This window comes from Hevea brasiliensis, chromosome 15, assembly GCF_030052815.1.
Source record: "Hevea brasiliensis isolate MT/VB/25A 57/8 chromosome 15, ASM3005281v1, whole genome shotgun sequence".
NCBI classification, from domain to species: domain Eukaryota; kingdom Viridiplantae; phylum Streptophyta; class Magnoliopsida; order Malpighiales; family Euphorbiaceae; genus Hevea; species Hevea brasiliensis.
In genome coordinates, this window is record NC_079507.1 from 53,475,431 (window position 1) to 53,493,586 (window position 18,156).

The 18,156-nt window shown below is 34.3% G+C and overlaps 1 protein-coding gene, 1 long non-coding RNA gene and 1 other non-coding gene across 3 annotated transcripts; all 3 read right to left on the reverse strand.

Moving 5' to 3' along the window:
- Positions 1-809: 809 nt before the first annotated feature.
- LOC110634113 (receptor-like protein EIX2) lies at positions 810-4,396 on the reverse strand. Its single transcript, XM_058135904.1, has one exon. The coding sequence runs from the start codon at positions 4,262-4,264 to the stop codon at positions 998-1,000; it is 3,267 nt and encodes a 1,088-aa protein (XP_057991887.1). The 5' UTR covers positions 4,265-4,396; the 3' UTR covers positions 810-997.
- Positions 4,397-7,151: 2,755 nt separating this feature from the next.
- Positions 7,152-7,978, reverse strand: LOC131173763 (uncharacterized). The gene is made up of 2 exons (XR_009144073.1): positions 7,897-7,978; positions 7,152-7,573 (listed from the first exon to the last, which is right to left on the reverse strand). It is a non-coding gene; the product is annotated as an uncharacterized LOC131173763 (long non-coding RNA).
- A 4,531-nt stretch (positions 7,979-12,509) lies between these two features.
- Positions 12,510-12,616, reverse strand: LOC131174362 (small nucleolar RNA R71). Its single transcript, XR_009144610.1, has one exon. It is a non-coding gene; the product is annotated as a small nucleolar RNA R71 (small nucleolar RNA).
- Between the last annotated feature and the right edge of the window lie 5,540 nt (positions 12,617-18,156).

Sequence of the window (18,156 nt, forward strand, 5' to 3'; positions counted from 1 at the left end):
TGTATTTTTGTCTCCCATTTTTCAACAACATTAACGAGAAATAACAATGCATGGGTACCATATTTCAACAAAATTAGCAAGTAATAACAACGCTGTCCTGTCTTCTTGCAATCTAAAATTCTCAAGCATATCTTAAATTAAAAAAATGATGAAATATTTACATGACATTGAAAGGCTATTTATCGAGTATAAGAACATTCTTTATAGGAAGAGGTGCTAAAGAAACCCGTTACATGCTATAGAACTTTTAGATCTCTAATAAACTGAATAAATTTAACTGATTTGTTACAAAATTCTTCATTACAAAAGCAATCAACCAACAAATTCAGCAACTTGGTGGAAGATGTTGTGGAGAAATTGATGACACTTCTCAACGTTATTTCAATGGAGGATGGTTAGAGCAAGCCTTCACAAGTTCACATGTTGGAAATTTTCTTGGTAATAACTCTGAACCATGGTAAATCCTTGTGTCTCTCACTTAGCCAGAAAGCCCTATTTTCTTGTCTCTCACACAACAAAACAACTAGATCATGTTGGGAAAAGGTTGGCATGTTAAACTCAATTCTTCATGTCCACAAGGAATGGAGAATTTCAGAAAGAGTTTCATTTCTTATGATATTAGCAGCAAGTATAATTGACAAGGTAAATAGCTCAATCTCCTTAGTCTTACAGAATTTGAATTTGCCACGCTAGTAATTTACAATATTTGTATATTTTTGTATATATAATTGACGAGGTAAATAGTTTTTATAGTTATTAGTCAATTTTTTTTTCTTACTTAATTATTTTTATTTAAATCTATACGACAGTCACAAAACCACACACGAAGCCCTCACAACAGTGGGGCTTTTCATTTTTTATTAAACTCAATTCAAAATTACAAAGTAATTGCACAACCATACAAAAACATCGTCACAACAAACATAAAGCTAAACTCATACCTAATTATGTAGACGTGCATAGCCCATCCCCACATATATTTGTTTTGGACAAAACTCTATAAACCATGACCTTTCACAAATCTAGCAACATTTACATAATACCACGCCATAAATTTGTCCCACAAATTATCTAGAAAATTGAAATATAAATGCCTCCATCTTCTATTAAACACTAAAGGACCCATTACTGCCCAAAATCCTACCACAAATCCTGGTGCAATGCTCACATAGAAATAGAACCAAGCAAATGATTCAGACCCTTTGTCATCTTCTCCTCTTTCTATCCCAATAGGAGGCATATCACCATCAACATTGCAGTTCTTGATGAGTGGAAGGCCACAAAGTTTGTTGCCGCTGAAAGTAGATGGATCAAAGCCTTGCAATTGAGTGCCTGAAGGTATTATTCCTGATAACTTGTTGTTGGATAAATTCAATCTACTCAAAAATGTCAAGCTTGACATACTTAGAGGAATTTCTCCAAAAAGTTGATTCTGAGAAAAATCAAGAGATTCTAATGCTTTCATATTTCCTATTTCCTCTGGAATTCTTCCACTCAAAAGATTATGTGACAAATTCAATGAATGCAATGCCTTAAGCTTTGTTATTTCTTCAGGAATAACTCCTGATAATTCATTATTTGAGAGGTCCATACTTCTAACGAAATTCAGATTGGTGGAATATTCAATCATTTCTCCCTTTGTCATAATTGAGGAACTATCAGAAAACACCAAATCAACAAAATTAAGGAGAATCCGACCTTGCTCTCCCATACCAACATAACTTTCATTTACCATTGCACTGAAGTTATTGATACATGTTGGTATGGTACCATTGAGGTTGTTATTAGCAAGATCCAAGATTTGCAAATGAGTCATGCGGCAAAGCTCTATAGGCATGTGACCATGAAATTGGTTCCCACGAAGATTAAGAATAACCATCTGTGAATAATTTTGATTCTCCAGCCATGTTGAAATATTTCCCCCCAAACTATTTTCATCCAATTCAAGTACCATCAATTCTTCGCAATGTTCAAGAGACAATGGTATTTCACCAAAGAGAGTATTGTTGCGAAGATTTAAGTACCCGAGGCGACTTAGCATCCCTATGGAACTAGGAATTTTTCCACTGAAATAGTTGTCATTTAATTTTAAAACTGCTAAATATTCCCAATTCATCCAACAATCAGGTATCTCTCCGGATAGATGATTTTTTCCAAAGTTAAGCAGCATAGTGAGCACATCATGCGTTCTATGACATAGAAAGGTGAATAATGATCCAGAGAGTAAATTATCGGAAAGATCTATCCAATAGGAAGATACATTAGGCAATGGGCCGTTGAATTTATTTGAACTCAAGTCGATGGAGGACAAACTATAATCAGTAGTGGACAAATATGGAATCTTGCCATGCAATTGGTTATGAGATAAATTAAGATTAGAAAGTCTTAAAGACCAATCACTGAACCAAACAGGAAGGGTACCTGAAATTTTTGAGTTTGACAAGTCTAGAAAGACTAACTCCTTCAGTGAACGGAGCCATCTAGGAAGTTGAGGTCCAACATCCCAAGATCGCAAAGACATTTTTTCAACAAGTTGAAAAGGTGGAATCCAATGAGGATTGACTCTTAAAATCAGTTGGTTATGAGAGGCATCAAAATATGTCAGATTTGTAAGGTTTGCAAAGTGAATTTCGGAAACTTCACCCTCTAATGAATTATGAGAAATATCTACATCTACTAAATTTTCAAGGGCTCCAAAACCTATGGGGAGACTTCCATTCAGTTTGTTATTGGAAAGGCGTAGAGACGTCAAGGAAGTCAACACACCCAAAGTGGCCGGAATTTGGTGAGCAATCGAATTATCGGAAAGATCGAGAGAATCCAGATTCTTGAATTGTCCAAGAAGATTATTTAAATGACCTGATAATTGACAATTAGATAAAGACAACACCTCTATCCCATTTGAAACACATCCAAATAGAATTTCAAATACCTCATTTATCTCTTGGCTTAGATTGTTGCTGACCAAATCGAGTGACCTCAACTTGCAAAGATTTTTGAATGATGCCGGAATTCCTCCTTCAAGTTTATTGAATGACAAGCGAAGTTTGTTGAGGGTAGTCAAGTTTCCAATGACACTTGGAATTCCTCCTTCAAGTTGGTTGCCTGACAAGTCAAGGTTGTTGAGGGAAGTCAAGTTTCCAATGGCACTAGGAATTGCTCCTTGAAAATTGCAGTGTGTCAAGTCGAGACTGTTGAGGGAGGTAAAATTTCCAATGGCACTTGGAATTCCATCAAGCAACTCAAAATTATAGGAAAGGCGAAGAAGCTCAAGCCGGGGAAGACCATGTAACCAAAAGGCCATTGAAGAATTAAAATTATTATGAGACATATCAAGCTCCTTAAGTGAAGTTATATTTTGAAGTTGAACAGGGATTGGTCCAAAAAAATTATTATATGAAAGATCAAGAGAAGTCAAAGTTGGAATGTGAAAAATCCAACTGGACACAGAAGATTCACCAAAACTATTTCCTGACAAATCAAGGATGGCAAGCGATGAAAAGTTGATGTTGGAAGGAACCTTATGACTTAGTGAACAGAGTGACAAGTGTAACTCTACCAGAGAGGGGAGTTTGTTCATCGCATCCAACCAATCCAAGGCTTTACTAAGATTCACATAACTCAAGTCAAGGAATTCTAATGATGAGAGACTAGAGAGCCAATCTAAATTCTCAACATATATCTCATGATAATAATAATAATAACCACCTTCGAGATTTAGATATTGCAAATTTGAAAGATTTCCGATTTGATGAGGAATCATTCCTCCAAATCCTGCTCCGGAGAAGTTAAGGTATCTTAAACTCTGCATAGAGCCAAGGAATTTGGGAATGTGAACTCCTTCAAAATTATTGTTGCTTAGGTCTAGATACTTCAAATGCTTCAAGTTGAGTAAAGATTGACTAATCTTACCTCTGAATGTCGACCTCTCCCAATATTCATCATAGTCACCTTTGGCATTAGAGGCATAATACTCTACCACAGAAAGACTTCTAAGATGGAGCTCAAGAACATGGTTGGTGAGATTATCACAGATGACTCCAGGCCATTCACAGCAATCCGCATCACGATCCCAAGAAGAAAGCCGGTTAGAAGGATCTTTAAGGCCAAGCTTTAACTGTAAAAGAGCTTCTCTCTCACTTTCAATACAGCCAGCATTAAAGCTTCCATGACAAAGGCCAAGGCTAAAAACAGTTGCTGCAAAGAGAAACCAAGGGAAAGCAAGTGTTAAAGAAGTAGCACTCATTGGTATTTTCATGAGCATTCACTACTAGAGGTAAAACTATGGAGGAATACACCAAAGAATGTCACAATGGAGTCCTATTTATAATGTCTTTCATGCTTGATCACCACGAACACGCTGAGATGTAAATGGGAAGTTTCCATTGATTTTCCTACTAATTTGTTTGTTTTGTGTAGATAATTCTAAATTATTAAATACAGACAATCAAATATCATTTTTTTTGAGCCCATCTGCATGCGTAGAAGGTCTCCACTGTACAACAATTAATCAATTTATAAATTTTCTAAAAAAAGTTTACACTTATAATTTTTATTTTTAATATTTCCATATGAATTTCAAACACAACAAAATTTTAAAAGTATTTTAATTTTTTTTTTCAAAATAATAAAGTTGGCATCTCGAACTATTTTTTAAAGAGTACATATTAATTAATTATAATAATAATCAAAATAATTATTCTAAAACTCAACAGATTTATTAACTAAATTTAATAAAAAAATTCAATCGTCAAAGAAGGAAAATGGCATTGCAAACCGTGTGGATCCCATGAAGAAAAATTCAATACATACTGAGTATTAGAAGGGCAAAGGAAATAAATATTAGAATTCACAACTTAGCGTGTAACTTGGAGAGCTCATGTGTAGACTTACAATTATTGTAGAGAGAAAATAAGAATAGAAATCATTAGAGTTTTCTTGCTTCTTACCAGAAAATCAAAATTTCCAAGACTTATTACTGCTTTTCTTCCTCTGCTTTTATTGAACATGGAGTCTCTAAACTTGAAGAAAAATATGCATATTCTATTGAAAAGAAAAATTAAAAAAAAAAAGCCCGATGAACAAATAAAACTTTTATTCACACACCCTCTAGAATCATTGAAACTCTTATACCTCATGCATACTGGAAAAAAAAAAATGTTGATGGAAAAGAAAATCTTTAGCATTATTGTTAGTATAGTTATCATAATTTGATTTTTTTTCTAATGAAATTTTAGTATAATTATATTAATTTGATTTATAATTTAAATCTAATGTATTATTATTATTATTATTATTATTATTATTATTATTATTATTAACTTACTTTATCTATTTCATAATTAAATTGAGTTTCATAAAAATAACTTAAAAAATATTATTTAATAACAATTTTACCAATAATGTTAAGTTATTCAAATTAAAGTCTTCACCCCTTCCCCTACACTAAGTAAATAGTTATAAAGTGAGGCCTTTCTAACACGACAAAATAAAAGAGTAAAAAATCAATGGACACGGCAAAACCAATAAAGTTAAGTCTTTCCACTACTGCAAAATAAAAAAGTAAAAAACCAATGAAAAGAAAAAGCATTGGCAAAGAAGGAAAATAGTATTACAAACCGTGTGGATCCCATGAAGAAAATTTATATTAATTTCATTTATAATTTAAATCTAATGTATTATTATTATTATTATTATTATTATTAACTTACTTTATCTATTTCATAATTAAATTGAGTTTCATAAAAATAATTTAAAAAATATTATTTTGTTATTTTAGGGTTTTCATAAATAAACATGTGAAATTTAATTTTAAATTAATTTTTAATTTTTTCTAACTAATATATTTTAAAAAATATTATTTTAATAGCAACTCCATCAATAAAGCTAATTTATCTAGATTAAAGTCTTTACTCATTTCCATAAGTCAAGTAAATGGTTATAAAATTAAGTCTTTCCAATAAAACAAAATAAAAAATCTAATGAAATCGGCAAAGTTAATAAAGTCAAGTCTTTCAAATATGACAAAATAAAAAAGCAAAAAACCAATGGAAACAACAGAGTCAATTTTTCCCGATGCAACGAGAAAAAAAAAAAAATTGTAAATGAAATAAATGATAAAAAGCAAAGGCTTCGTTCAAAACAGCTTGTCTCTCCCCTTTGATGCTAAAGATATCCTTAATTCAAATTGCCTGTTGAAGAAGACACTGCTTATGGAATCCTATTTTAGAATGCAATGCATAGAACATCCTTAATGGCAACTTGTGGAAATTTACAAGTAGTGTCAATTTGTTTCATTTTTTAACCTCTTGCATCAGCATTAAAGAAAAAAAAAAACAAAAAAAAAAAGACTCAACTTGTGAAAATTTATGAATATTGTTAATTTATTTGATGGGTACTTGTGGAAATTTAGAAGTACCTCCATTTGTTAGCATTTAATGTCTTAACCCCAATTAAAACATTATCTCTTATTTATAATGTTTGGTGACACGGTATTAATACTAGTTCCTACAAATTAAAAGAGTAGTTTATAAAACATCACCCTTGAGAGAAAGTTTTGATTAAAATAAAAAAGATAATACCACCATTTTTACATTTAACTACTGATTCAACAGTTATTTTACCGAACACTTCTGCTTTAAATCACTATATGATTTGTTAATAGCTAACAACTAATAAAACAACTCACAACTATTAAATCAGTTAAAACTGCCGAACAGACCGTTAGTAACCCTTTCATCGTTTTCAACTAGCTCTAGATACAAAAGTGTAGCAGAAAAATCAATAAAGAATCACCCATATTATTTGCAGCAAAAATAATTCAAAATGTAAAGCTCAAACAGCCACATCTATTAAAACTTATTTTTCCCATGTGAATAGCTGTGTAAATCTGCCCAAAGTAGGGATCCGCCTTAACTGAATTTCCACGGTCGCTAACTGATTGAAGTCATAACAAGATAACACAAGCTAAGTTCTTTTCAATTCTTGCCATTTTGGTCAGATCTCTTTTAACGCTTATAAAATTTTATTTATGATGCTATATCATAATCAAGTTAGCAAAGAGTTTATGGAAAGATAATCAACAGAAATTATCATCTCAGCAAAATTCTATTTGATCTCATCAGACAAATTCAATGAACTATCAGCCAATGGTAAGCAAAGAATCATTATAGAGCCGGCAGCTGAAATTGGTAACAAACCAGAACAGAGCAGTTACAGGAATGGAAGTAGGTGTGTTGAGAAACATTACATAATAATTATGGCAAACTTAATTTTCAAATTTATAAGTAAAAGGAATAAACTGATGAAACTTCTCTCCTGCTTTGGCCGTATGATTTTTCATTCCTTGGTTTTGCAACGTGCAATACCACTAAGGTAAATCAAGTTACCTCTACTCTCTCAAGATAACTTGCGGCAATGACACTAAACTATGCATCCATACTATTAATGGTTCTGAGTTTCTTACTACTCCACAACACTCATGACTCATAGCTAGTGTATCAAACAGCAGCTTGAACAAGAAAAGCACGAATTCTTTGCAACAGCTCAGCCTTTATGGAATCAGGAATAGATGCTGAATGGGCAAAGGCATGACAATTTTCATAACTACAAAATGTAATAAAAAAGCAGAAGGAAAATAAAGATTAACTAGATAATCTGTCATCCAAATTGAGTTGAGAAACAAGTGTGTTCATCAGTCAAGAAAGGCATGGTTAACTAAACCATATGAACATGAATAAACATGAATAAAATCAGGTGCAGTCCCTTTTCAGTATACAAATTTTGAATGATAGAATGTTTGAATCCCAATCCTCATATGAATGTCCGGTAACCATCAGATTAAACAACAAAGTTGCATGTTTAGACCATTAAACAAAAACTGTAGAAACTTCCTACCTCTGCCCTTAGGGGTAATTACATGTACAAGGTCATCCACAGTAACATTGTTCCTCCCTTTCTTCTTTATAAATACCCTACACAAGATAAGATCAAGAGTGATTTGAAAGTGATAAAAACACAGTAAACAATTACAAGTGCACGGGTCGTACAAGTAATACAGTAAAGATATCGTTTCCACGAGGAGTTGTGCTAATGATTGAATTTTTGATATAAAAGTTGACTAAATTGAGCTAATATTGGAATTAAAACAAATAGTTGGTGGGTATTGGAGTATGAAATCTATTCGTGCAAAATTAATAATCTATCCAACAATGTATTAATTAAACTAAAATTGCATCAAATTGAAATAGGCAAGTTGAAATATGGCAAGATTTTAAAATGGCAAGCAATTGAATTCAATTGAAAATTAGCAATGGTAAAAAGGTGATTCCGGAGTTCGGGATTTCATATTCGAGCTATTTTGGGATTTTAAATTGGTTATCCAATCTTGTGAAACTAATGGTTTTAAGGAGATTAATTCTTAAATCCTTTGAATTCCCTTTCGAGTGAGACAAAGAGTGCCTTAATCAATCTAATCCTACTTTCGTGGAGTTAGAATTAATTAAGACCCATTAAGTTCTTTAATTAATCTGTGAATCCTCTTAATCCTTATTCTATTTCTAGATCTAAGTTAATTAAGTCCAATTCCTTGATTATCTATCACAAGGCCTTCTCCTTTCGGTGCTTCAACCATGGATTATGAACATTACTTAATGGGATCCTACACTAAGCATGTCATTAAGCACACAAGAAATGAATAAAACTCATTAAGACCACAAAATATGGATTACCCAATCAAAATCCACAAAATATCTCAAATATTACAACCCTTACTCCAGAATCAAAAGTAAAACTACTCACTATCCATAATGCTTACAAGATATATTGAGTTTAAATGGAAATAAAGCTTTAATCTAAGCTAAGGAATAAGAAATTAAACACTAGAAATGTAGAAAAATGTAAGGAAAGAAAGAAATCTGCAAATCTTGGTTAAAAATGGTGTGGAAGGTGAAAGTGACTCCTCAAATTCTGCCTCTCTTCTCCTTTCCTTTTCTGCTCCTTGTCCCCCCTCTTCTAAAATGGGAAAATGAGACTATTTATAGCATTTTTCTGACATGGAGCCCTAAAATGGTATGTTCTAGGAGGAATTATCTGAGGGAATCTACTGCCAGCTCATTAATGAACTCTTTATGGGACTGCATAAGTTATGCAGTCCCTTATGCAGTTTTCGGCTGATTCTGGTTCACTTATGCGAAACTGCATGACTTGGTGCATAGGCTATGCATAATTCCGTGAAGGTGCATAAGAGAGGCGAGAATGTGCATAAGCTATTCAGTCTCCTTATGCAAATTTCGGTTGGTTCTGGAACAGTGATTTTTCTCCTTATGCAGATCTGCATAGCTTATGCGGCAAGTTATGCACAATTTGGTCAATGCATATTTCAGCTTGAAAACTTGTTTTTGACATCTTTGGCTGTAGAAGTCACTCCTCAGTGGCAAAATTTCTTTTCAGTCCTTCAAAAACACCATTTTTCCTACAAAACAAAGTAAAAATTACAAATTAATCCAAAATCGACAATTATGAAAAACTAACTAATTAACTAATGAAATTAGCTAAAAATGACTAATAATCAAATAAAATGGTTATGAAATTAGACCTAAATGACTATACAAAATGTATGCATCAAATACCCCCAAACTCAAGCTTTTGCTTGTCCTCAAGCAAACTTTAAAATGTGGTGCAAAAATTTTAGGGGTGCCTTATCCAAAGAGTTATGAAAATCACCTATTAAGGTAACTTAACACCCTTTTAGCCATACCAGCAATCCATATACCCATCCTTCAAAATGCAAAGAATTTAATGCTTATCCAAGCTTTCACCGCTTAGCCATCAAGTCAATTATCATTCAAAATCCCCAAACCAACCAATCAAGAGAGAGAGTCATGCTCAAAAGGAATTCTAGAACAATCAATAGTCAAAGTGTGTCTATATGGAATGATGGAATTGAATGAGTGAATGAATAGTTTTCCAATCCCATAGGCAAATTCCCTACTCCCATCTCCACTAATGTAGCAAGTACTATCTAGAGATCAAAGGTCTTTTTAGGGATGTAAGGGGGCCATGGGGTTCAAAATGAGGCTAAGAAGAAGAATGGGTAAAAAGGATTCAAAGCATGAGAATATTTCCAATCTTAGCAACATAAGGTACACTTCTTATTTTATTTTTTTTCTTTTTCTTTTTTTTTTGTATATATGGAGGAGAGAAGTACACAATGAGAATTGTCAAGTGTTACACTCATTTCATATAGGCATTTTAGGGTAGTTTTGCATCCATTTTGCCCTTATATTTTAGTATATTTTATGTTTTTAGCTTTATTTTAGCTTATTTGTTAAATTTGATTACTTTATATTTGATTTTCGTAATTTTGTTGTTTTTGATAGGATTTTGTGGCAAATCGAAGATCAATGAGTGCAATAGGAAATAATTTGAAGAGATTTGAAGTTCTTTAAGCATGGAGGAAAGTTGAAGAAATTAAGCCTTGAAAGAGCAAACTAGCCGAAATTTGCTTGAGGCTTTGCTTAAGGTCATGCTTAGGGTAAAGCGGCAATGCTTAAGGTGCAACACAAGTCAAGCATGAGCAGAAAAGTCTATTTTACTCTAAATCTGCCGAGATTTGCTGAAGGTCTGCTTAACCTTAAGCAGACAGTGCGACCAGAGGCTAAATTTGCTAAGAAGCTGCTTAGGGTTAAGCCGAACCCTAAGCAGAATGCCCAGAACGTGAATAGTCTTTCTTGACTTGGATAATTTTACACCTCATTTCCTATCCACTCCTTAGCTGTTATTTACTTTTAGGGCAGCTTTTTGGGACCATATAAATTCATCATTTCCTTATTTTTGCCACAAGAGGAAGGGGAGGAAAAACAAAAAGGAAAGAGAATTTAATAGAGAGAGGAGACGCCATTTCTCTTGGGGGAGAGGAGCTGCTGCACCAGTTTTGAAGCTCCAGAAACCAGAGATCTTGGTTCTTCCACCTGGGTTTTCCCATTTCAGTCCTTTTATCATGTTTTTCTTTATTCTTCCATCTATATTTCTTGTAAATACCATTATGAGTGAGTAATTCCTTTAGATTTCAGAGTTGGGAAATATGTTTTAGATTAATTTGTGGATTTGGATTGGGTATTTCCTTATTTTATATGAATATGAGTTTTGATTCCTTCCTTGTGTGCTTGATTTACTTGCCTAATGTTGGTACCCATTGGGTATTGTGTTAATCTTTGATTGAAGGACCGAAAGGTGAAAGTCATTGATAGTTAATCAAGGATTGGAACTTAAAATCACCTAGATTTAGAAATAAACTAGGACTTTAAGAGGAATTAATTATTGGTTACAAAACTTAATGGGTTTTAAAGTAATCAAATACATACGAAAGTAGGTTTGGTTATTTTAGAATACACTTTGATATGCTTGAAAAAGATATTAAAGGGATTTAGAATCAATTTCCTTCAAACTCTATTTTTCCCTAAAAATTGGAATGCCCAAGACAAATCCCAATTAATTTGTGCATAAAACCCCAACTCTGGAATCACTTTTATCATAATTAGACTTTCGTTTAAATTACCCATTGTTAATTTTAGTTTAATTGCGAGCTAAAACTAGAATTTATTTGTTTGCTCTTCACCCATTTCAATTGGATTAATCAATTTACCTTGCTCATTTACATTTACCATTTATCCATTAATCATTAGCCCAAATAATCGCTTCATTCATAGTTTAGTAATCAAACAGCAAATCCTCGTGGGAACGATACTTGATTCATCACTTTATTACTTGAGACGACCCGTATACTTGCGGATTAGTCACCATCAAGTTTTTGGCGCCGTTGCCGGGGATTTGATTTTTTGCTTGATATTGAACGATTGTTTGTTTGGTTAATTTGGGCATTTTATTTTATTTTCTTTTTACCATTTTACTTTGAGAGTTTGTTTATTTTTGTTTTTCAGGTGCTTTATTTTATGAGAAGGACAAAAAGTGAAGAAATCAATCTATTCTTTGACCCAGAAATAGAGAAGACAGCAAAAGCTTTAAGAGCAGAATCTAAGAGAAGAAAAGCTGAAATTAAAGCTCAGCAACAACAAGAAAGAGCACAAGAGCAAGAGCAATTACAAGAAGAAATGGCTGACAACAACAACAACAATAACAATAACAACCGCTCTGTGAAGGATCATGCCTATCCTAACATTGGAGATTTCATGCCAAGTATCACAAGACCAAGGGTAGAAGCTAATAATTTTGAACTGAAGCCTGCACTCTGTCAAATGGTACAACAAGCACAATTGGAGGAAATCCAAGTGAAAGTCCACATGTGCATCTAGCACACTTTCTTGAGATCAGCGATATGTTGAAGATAAATGGAGTTTCTGATGATGCAATTCGACTCAGATTATTTCCTTTTTTCTCTGAAGGACCGAGCTAGAGAGTGGTTACATTCTTTGCCACCGGGTTCTATCACAACATGGGATGAACTTTCTCAAGTATTTTTGGCTCAATATTTTCCACCAAGCAAGACAGCTAAGCTAAGAAATGAGCTGACTTCTTTCAAACCTAGAGATGATGAGAGCTTGTATGAAGCATGGGAGAGGTACAAGGATTTGCAAAGGAGATGTCCACATCATGGGATTCCTAAGTGGATGCTTGTTCAACACTTTTATAATGGAGTTTCACCAGCTATTAGGAGTACAATTGATGCATCTTCTGGAGGTGACCTTATGGAAAAATCTGAAGATGAAGCTTTTTCCGCTCTTGATAAAATTGCTTATAACAACTACCAATGGAGTTGTGAGAGGAATGAGATCAAGAAACCAGCTGGTATGTTTGAGCTTGATGCCATGAATATGATTAATGCTAAGTTTGATGCTTTGACAAAGAAGATGGACAAGTTAAGTATGAAAGTAGATTCTTCAGCCGGAGGTTCTAGTAATTCACTAGAAATTGGAGCTGCAAATGTCAATTGTGCAGCAGATTTTTCTGCACTTAATCAAGATTTTTCAAGTTATAAAGTTGATTATGTGGGAACTACAATCAAAGACCAGTGGTAACCCATTTTACGCAACTTATGATCCAAAGATGGAGAAACCACCCAAATTTCTCTTGGGAGGTAGACAAGGGCAAAATTAGAATTTTCAAGAACCTTACGGATATCAACAAAATCAGAATTTTCAGCAGAATAGAGGTCCTCCTCCTGGAATTTCTAAACCTCAAAATGTACCTGCTCCACCTCTACCACAACAAGCACAACTAGACAAGACAGCTAGATTGGAATCTATGATTGAAACTCTACTTGTGAGCCATCAAGGTCAACAAGAAATGATTTCTCAATTAGCATCTAAAGTGGATCAAATGGCAACACACAACAAGATGTTAGAGAATCAAATAGCTCAACAAGCTAGCTCTTCAAGTAACAAAGCATTTGGGAAGCTTCCTAGCCAACCAGAAAATTCAAGGGAGCATTGCAAGGCTATTACATTGAGAAGTGGAAAAATATTGGAGAATGGGGATAAAAATATTGAAGAGAAAGTTGAAGAAAAGAAAAGCAGAGAAGGAGATGAACAAACTGAAGCTGAAGTTAGAATTGAAGCTGAGAAAGAAAATTCAGTGGAAGAAAAAGGAAGTAAGGAGAGGGAGAGCAAAGAAGAAGAGCCCAAATATGTTGCACCTAAAGCCTACATGCCACCTTTACCATTCCCACAAAGGTTTCAGAAAGCAAAATTGGATAAACAATTTGGGAAGTTTTTGGAGGTATTGAAGTCTTTGCATGTGACTATTCCTTTCACTGATGCTTTAGCACAAATGCCTTCTTATGCCAAATTTTTGAAGGAGATTTTATCTAACAAGAAGAAATTGGAGGAATTTGAGACTGTAGCTCTCACGGAAGAAAGCAGTGCTATTTTGCAAAATAAGCTTCCACCCAAACTGAAAGATCCTAGGAGTTTCTCCATACCATGTCACATTGGGGATATCAGTATAGATAAGGCTTTATGCGATCTGGGAGCCAGTGTTAGTCTGATGCCATTGTCTATCTATGAGAAAATGAAGATTGGAGAAATGAAGCCTACTACCATATCACTACAGTTAGCAGATAGGTCTATTAAATTTCCAATTGGGGTAGTTGAGAATGTTCCTCTGAAAGTTGGGAAATTTTTCATACCAGTGGACTTTGTGGTATTGGAGATGGAGGAGGATGTACACATTCCTATTATTCTTGGTAGACCTTTCCTTGCTACTGCTGGAGCTGTGATTGATGTAAAAAATGGGAGGCTTACATTAGAAGTTGGGGAAGAGAAAGTTGAATTTAATTTGTTTCAAGCAATGAAAAAGAAAGATGATTCAAACTCATGCTTGAGAGTTGATGTGATAGATGAAGAGGTTAGAGAAGTGCTTAAAAAGCAACATCCTAAAGATCCCTTAGAAGCTTGTTTGGTTCATAACATCAAAAAAGAGGATGAGATTGAAGAAGCTGCAGAATATGCTACAATTTTGGAAGGAAATCCACCATTACCTATGGCTGATATTGAAAAGATTGGAGACTTGAAGCGAGAAACAACTTCATCATCAAAGTTTGAAAAAGGTGAAGCACCTAAGGTAGAGTTGAAACCTCTTCCAACAAATCTCAGGTATGCTTTTCTAGGTCAAAATTCTACATATCCTGTGATTGTTAGTGCTAAATTGACTGATTGTGAGGTTGAAAAATTATTGAGAGTTCTTAGGAAGCATAGAAGGATAATTGGTTATACCATTGATGATATTAAAGGAATACATCCTTCTGTGTGCATGCATAGAATTTTGTTGGAAAATGACCATAAAGCCTCTCGAGAATCACAAAGGAGATTGAATCCAAACATGAAAGAGGTTGTGAAAAAGGAGATCTTGAAATTGCTTGATGCAGGTATTATTTACCCTGTTTCTGACAGCAATTGGGTAAGTCCAGTTCATGTTGTACCTAAGAAAGGGGGCATCACAGTAGTGAAAAATGAAAATGATGAACTAATACCTACAAGAATCAGAATCGATGGAGAATGTGTATAGATTATAGGAAATTGAATAAGGCAACTAGAAAGGACCATTTTCCATTACCATTTATAGATCAAATGCTTGAGAGACTAGCTCATCATTCTTATTTTTGCTACTTGGATGGCTATTCAGGGTTCTTTCAGATCCCTATTCACCCAGATGATCAGGATAAAACTACCTTCACATGTCCTTATGGTACCTTTGCATACCGAAGGATGCCATTTGGACTATGTAATGCCCCTGCTACATTTCAACGATGTATGATGTCCATATTTTCTGACATGATTGAGGGTATTATGGAAGTGTTCATGGATGATTTTTCTGTGTATGGTAAATCTTTTGATGAATGCTTATCTAACTTGTCTAAGGTTTTGCAGAGATGTGAAGAGTTCAATTTAGTTTTGAATTGGGAAAAGTGCCACTTTATGGTACAAGAAGGAATTGTTTTGGGACATCTTGTGTCAAACAGGGGTATTGAGGTGGATAAATCAAAGGTAGAAGTTATTGAGAAAATGCCACCCCCAACATCTGTGAAGGGAGTGAGGAGTTTCTTGGGGCATCTTTGGATTTTACAGGAGATTCATCAAGGATTTCTCTAAGATTTCTAAACCTCTTACCAATTTATTGAGTAAAGATGTGGAATTTAATTTTGATACTAATTGTATGAATGCTTTTTGCAGGATAAAGGAAGCTTTGATATCTGCTCCTATTATGCAGCCACCCGATTGGTCATTACCTTTTGAGTTAATGTGCGATGCTAGTGATTATGCCATTGGGGCTGTTTTGGGACAAAGGAAAGATAAGAAGGTGTATGCAATATACTATGCAAGTAGGACCTTAGATGATGCTCAAATAAATTACTCTACTACAGAGAAAGAGTTTTTGACAGTAGTATTTGCAGTAGACAAATTCAGGTCCTATCTTGTGGGGTCTAAAGTAATAGTGTACACGGATCATGCAGCTATCAAGTATCTCCTTCAGAAAAAAGAGGCTAAACCTAGATTGATAAGGTGGGTGTTACTCCTTCAAGAGTTTGACTTGGAAATTAAAGATAAGAAAGGAGTAGAAAATGTGGTAGCGGATCATCTGTCTAGATTGAGGCAAGAACAAGGAGACAATCTGGGAAAAGAGCCCCCAATAGATGATTATTTTCCTGATGAGCAATTGTTAGTAATCATGAATGCAAAAACCCCTTGGTATGCAGATTTTGTGAACTATCTAGTGTGTGGAATCCTTCCACCTGATTTAACATGGCAGCAAAAGAAGAAATTTCTCTTTGATGTGAAGAATTATGATTGGGAGGAACCATTTTTGTTCAAGAGATGTGGAGATGGGCTGATTAGAAGATGTTTAGCTGATGAGGAGATAGGGAATGTTATCAAAGATTGCCATTCTTCACTTTATGGGGGTCATATGAGTGTGACAAAGACTGCAGAAAAAGTTCTTCAAGCAGGGTTCTTTTGGCCACACATGTTTAAGGATGTGAGGAAGTTTGTAAATGCATGTGATAGGTGTCAAAGGATGGGTAATATCTCAAAGAGAGATGAAATGCCCCTCCAAAATATATTGGAAGTGGAATTATTTGATGTGTGGGGCATTGATTTCATGGGACCTTTTCCATCATCCTTGGGACACAAATACATTTTAGTTGGAGTAGATTATGTAAGCAAATGGGTTGAAGCTATACCATCTCCAACTAATGATGTAAGAGTTGTGATTAAATTCCTTAAAAAGTTCATTTTTACAAGATTTGGAACTCCACGTGCCATTATAAGTGATGGAGGTTCTCATTTTTGCAACCATCAATTTGAAAGATTATTGCAAAAATATGGTGTGAAGCATAAGGTTGCAACACCCTACCATCCACAAACTAGTGGTCAAGTGGAGATTTCCAATAGAGAGCTGAAAAGAATTCTTGAGAAAAACAGTGAATTGTTCGGAAAGATTGGTCACTAAAGTTAGATGATGCTCTTTGGGCCTATAGAACAGCCTTTAAAACCCCTATCGGAACTACCCCATTTAGATTGGTTTATGGGAAGGCTTGTCATTTACCTTTGGAGTTGGAGCATAGAGCATATTGGGCCATAAGGACACTGAACTTTGACTTAAAAACTGCAGGAGAAAAAAGAATGCTGCAACTAAATGAACTTGAGGAGCTTAGATTGGATGCTTATGAAAATGCCAAGCTTTACAAGGAAAGAACTAAGAAATGGCATGATAAGCATATTAGGAGGAAAGAATTTCAAGAAGGTGATGTTGTTCTCCTATACAATTCTAGGTTAAGGTTATTTCCAGGAAAATTGAAGTCAAGATGGTCAGGGCCCTACACTGTTATAAAAGTATACCCCTATGGAGCTGTTGAGATAGGCAATGAGACCTCAGGGACTTTTAAAGTTAATGGGCAGAGATTAAAACATTATATTGTTGGAGAACCCACGCAAAAATTTGTAGAGGTTTCATGGCTTGGTTCTCCAGTCAGGGATACTTAGGAGAATTGGAGTGGAAGGTCAAGCTTAAGACCTTAAACAAGCGCTTCTTGGGAGGCAACCCAAGCGTATCCTTTTATAGTTCATTAATTTTCCATTTCATTTTCATTTCAGTTTTCACCCTCATTAATCTCAAAAGTGACATTTGTTTATCTTTTGTAGGCCATTCATGAAGATTGGGCAAGTTTACACTTGTTGCAAAAACAAAGAATTAAAGGGAAGCAAGTATAAGCAACATTCTGCACTTTATGCGATTACTGTGAAACGATAACACCTTTAAACTTGTGCTAAATTGCTGATATTGCAGTCTACTTGATAGCATATGTTTGATTTTGTGTTTTGTATAAATTCTGTGAAATGCAACTTGAATGAGGATCAATTTTGATATTTAGGACTGATGAGGGCTTTGTTGAAGTGCAAAAATAATGTTTGTTAAGTTTCACCTTTTAGTGTATATATAATTTTGTAGTCTGATAGGAATTTGCATGCTTTTGTTTGGAATTGCTGCTAATTTTTGCAATCTGCAGATTTTTGCTACTGTTCATGCTGCTAAAAAGGTCAATTTCTACATCTTTTCTGCAATTCTTGGTTGATTGGAACTTGTCTAACATGCTGCTGAAAATATGCTTTTGGTATAAGGTTAGAAAGGAGACCATTTCATTGA

What these genes read in the sequence shown, in the direction of transcription:
- LOC110634113 (XM_058135904.1), bottom strand. Translation starts at nt 4,264, where the DNA reads ATGCTCATGAAAATACCAATGAGTGCTACTTCTTTAACACTTGCTTTC.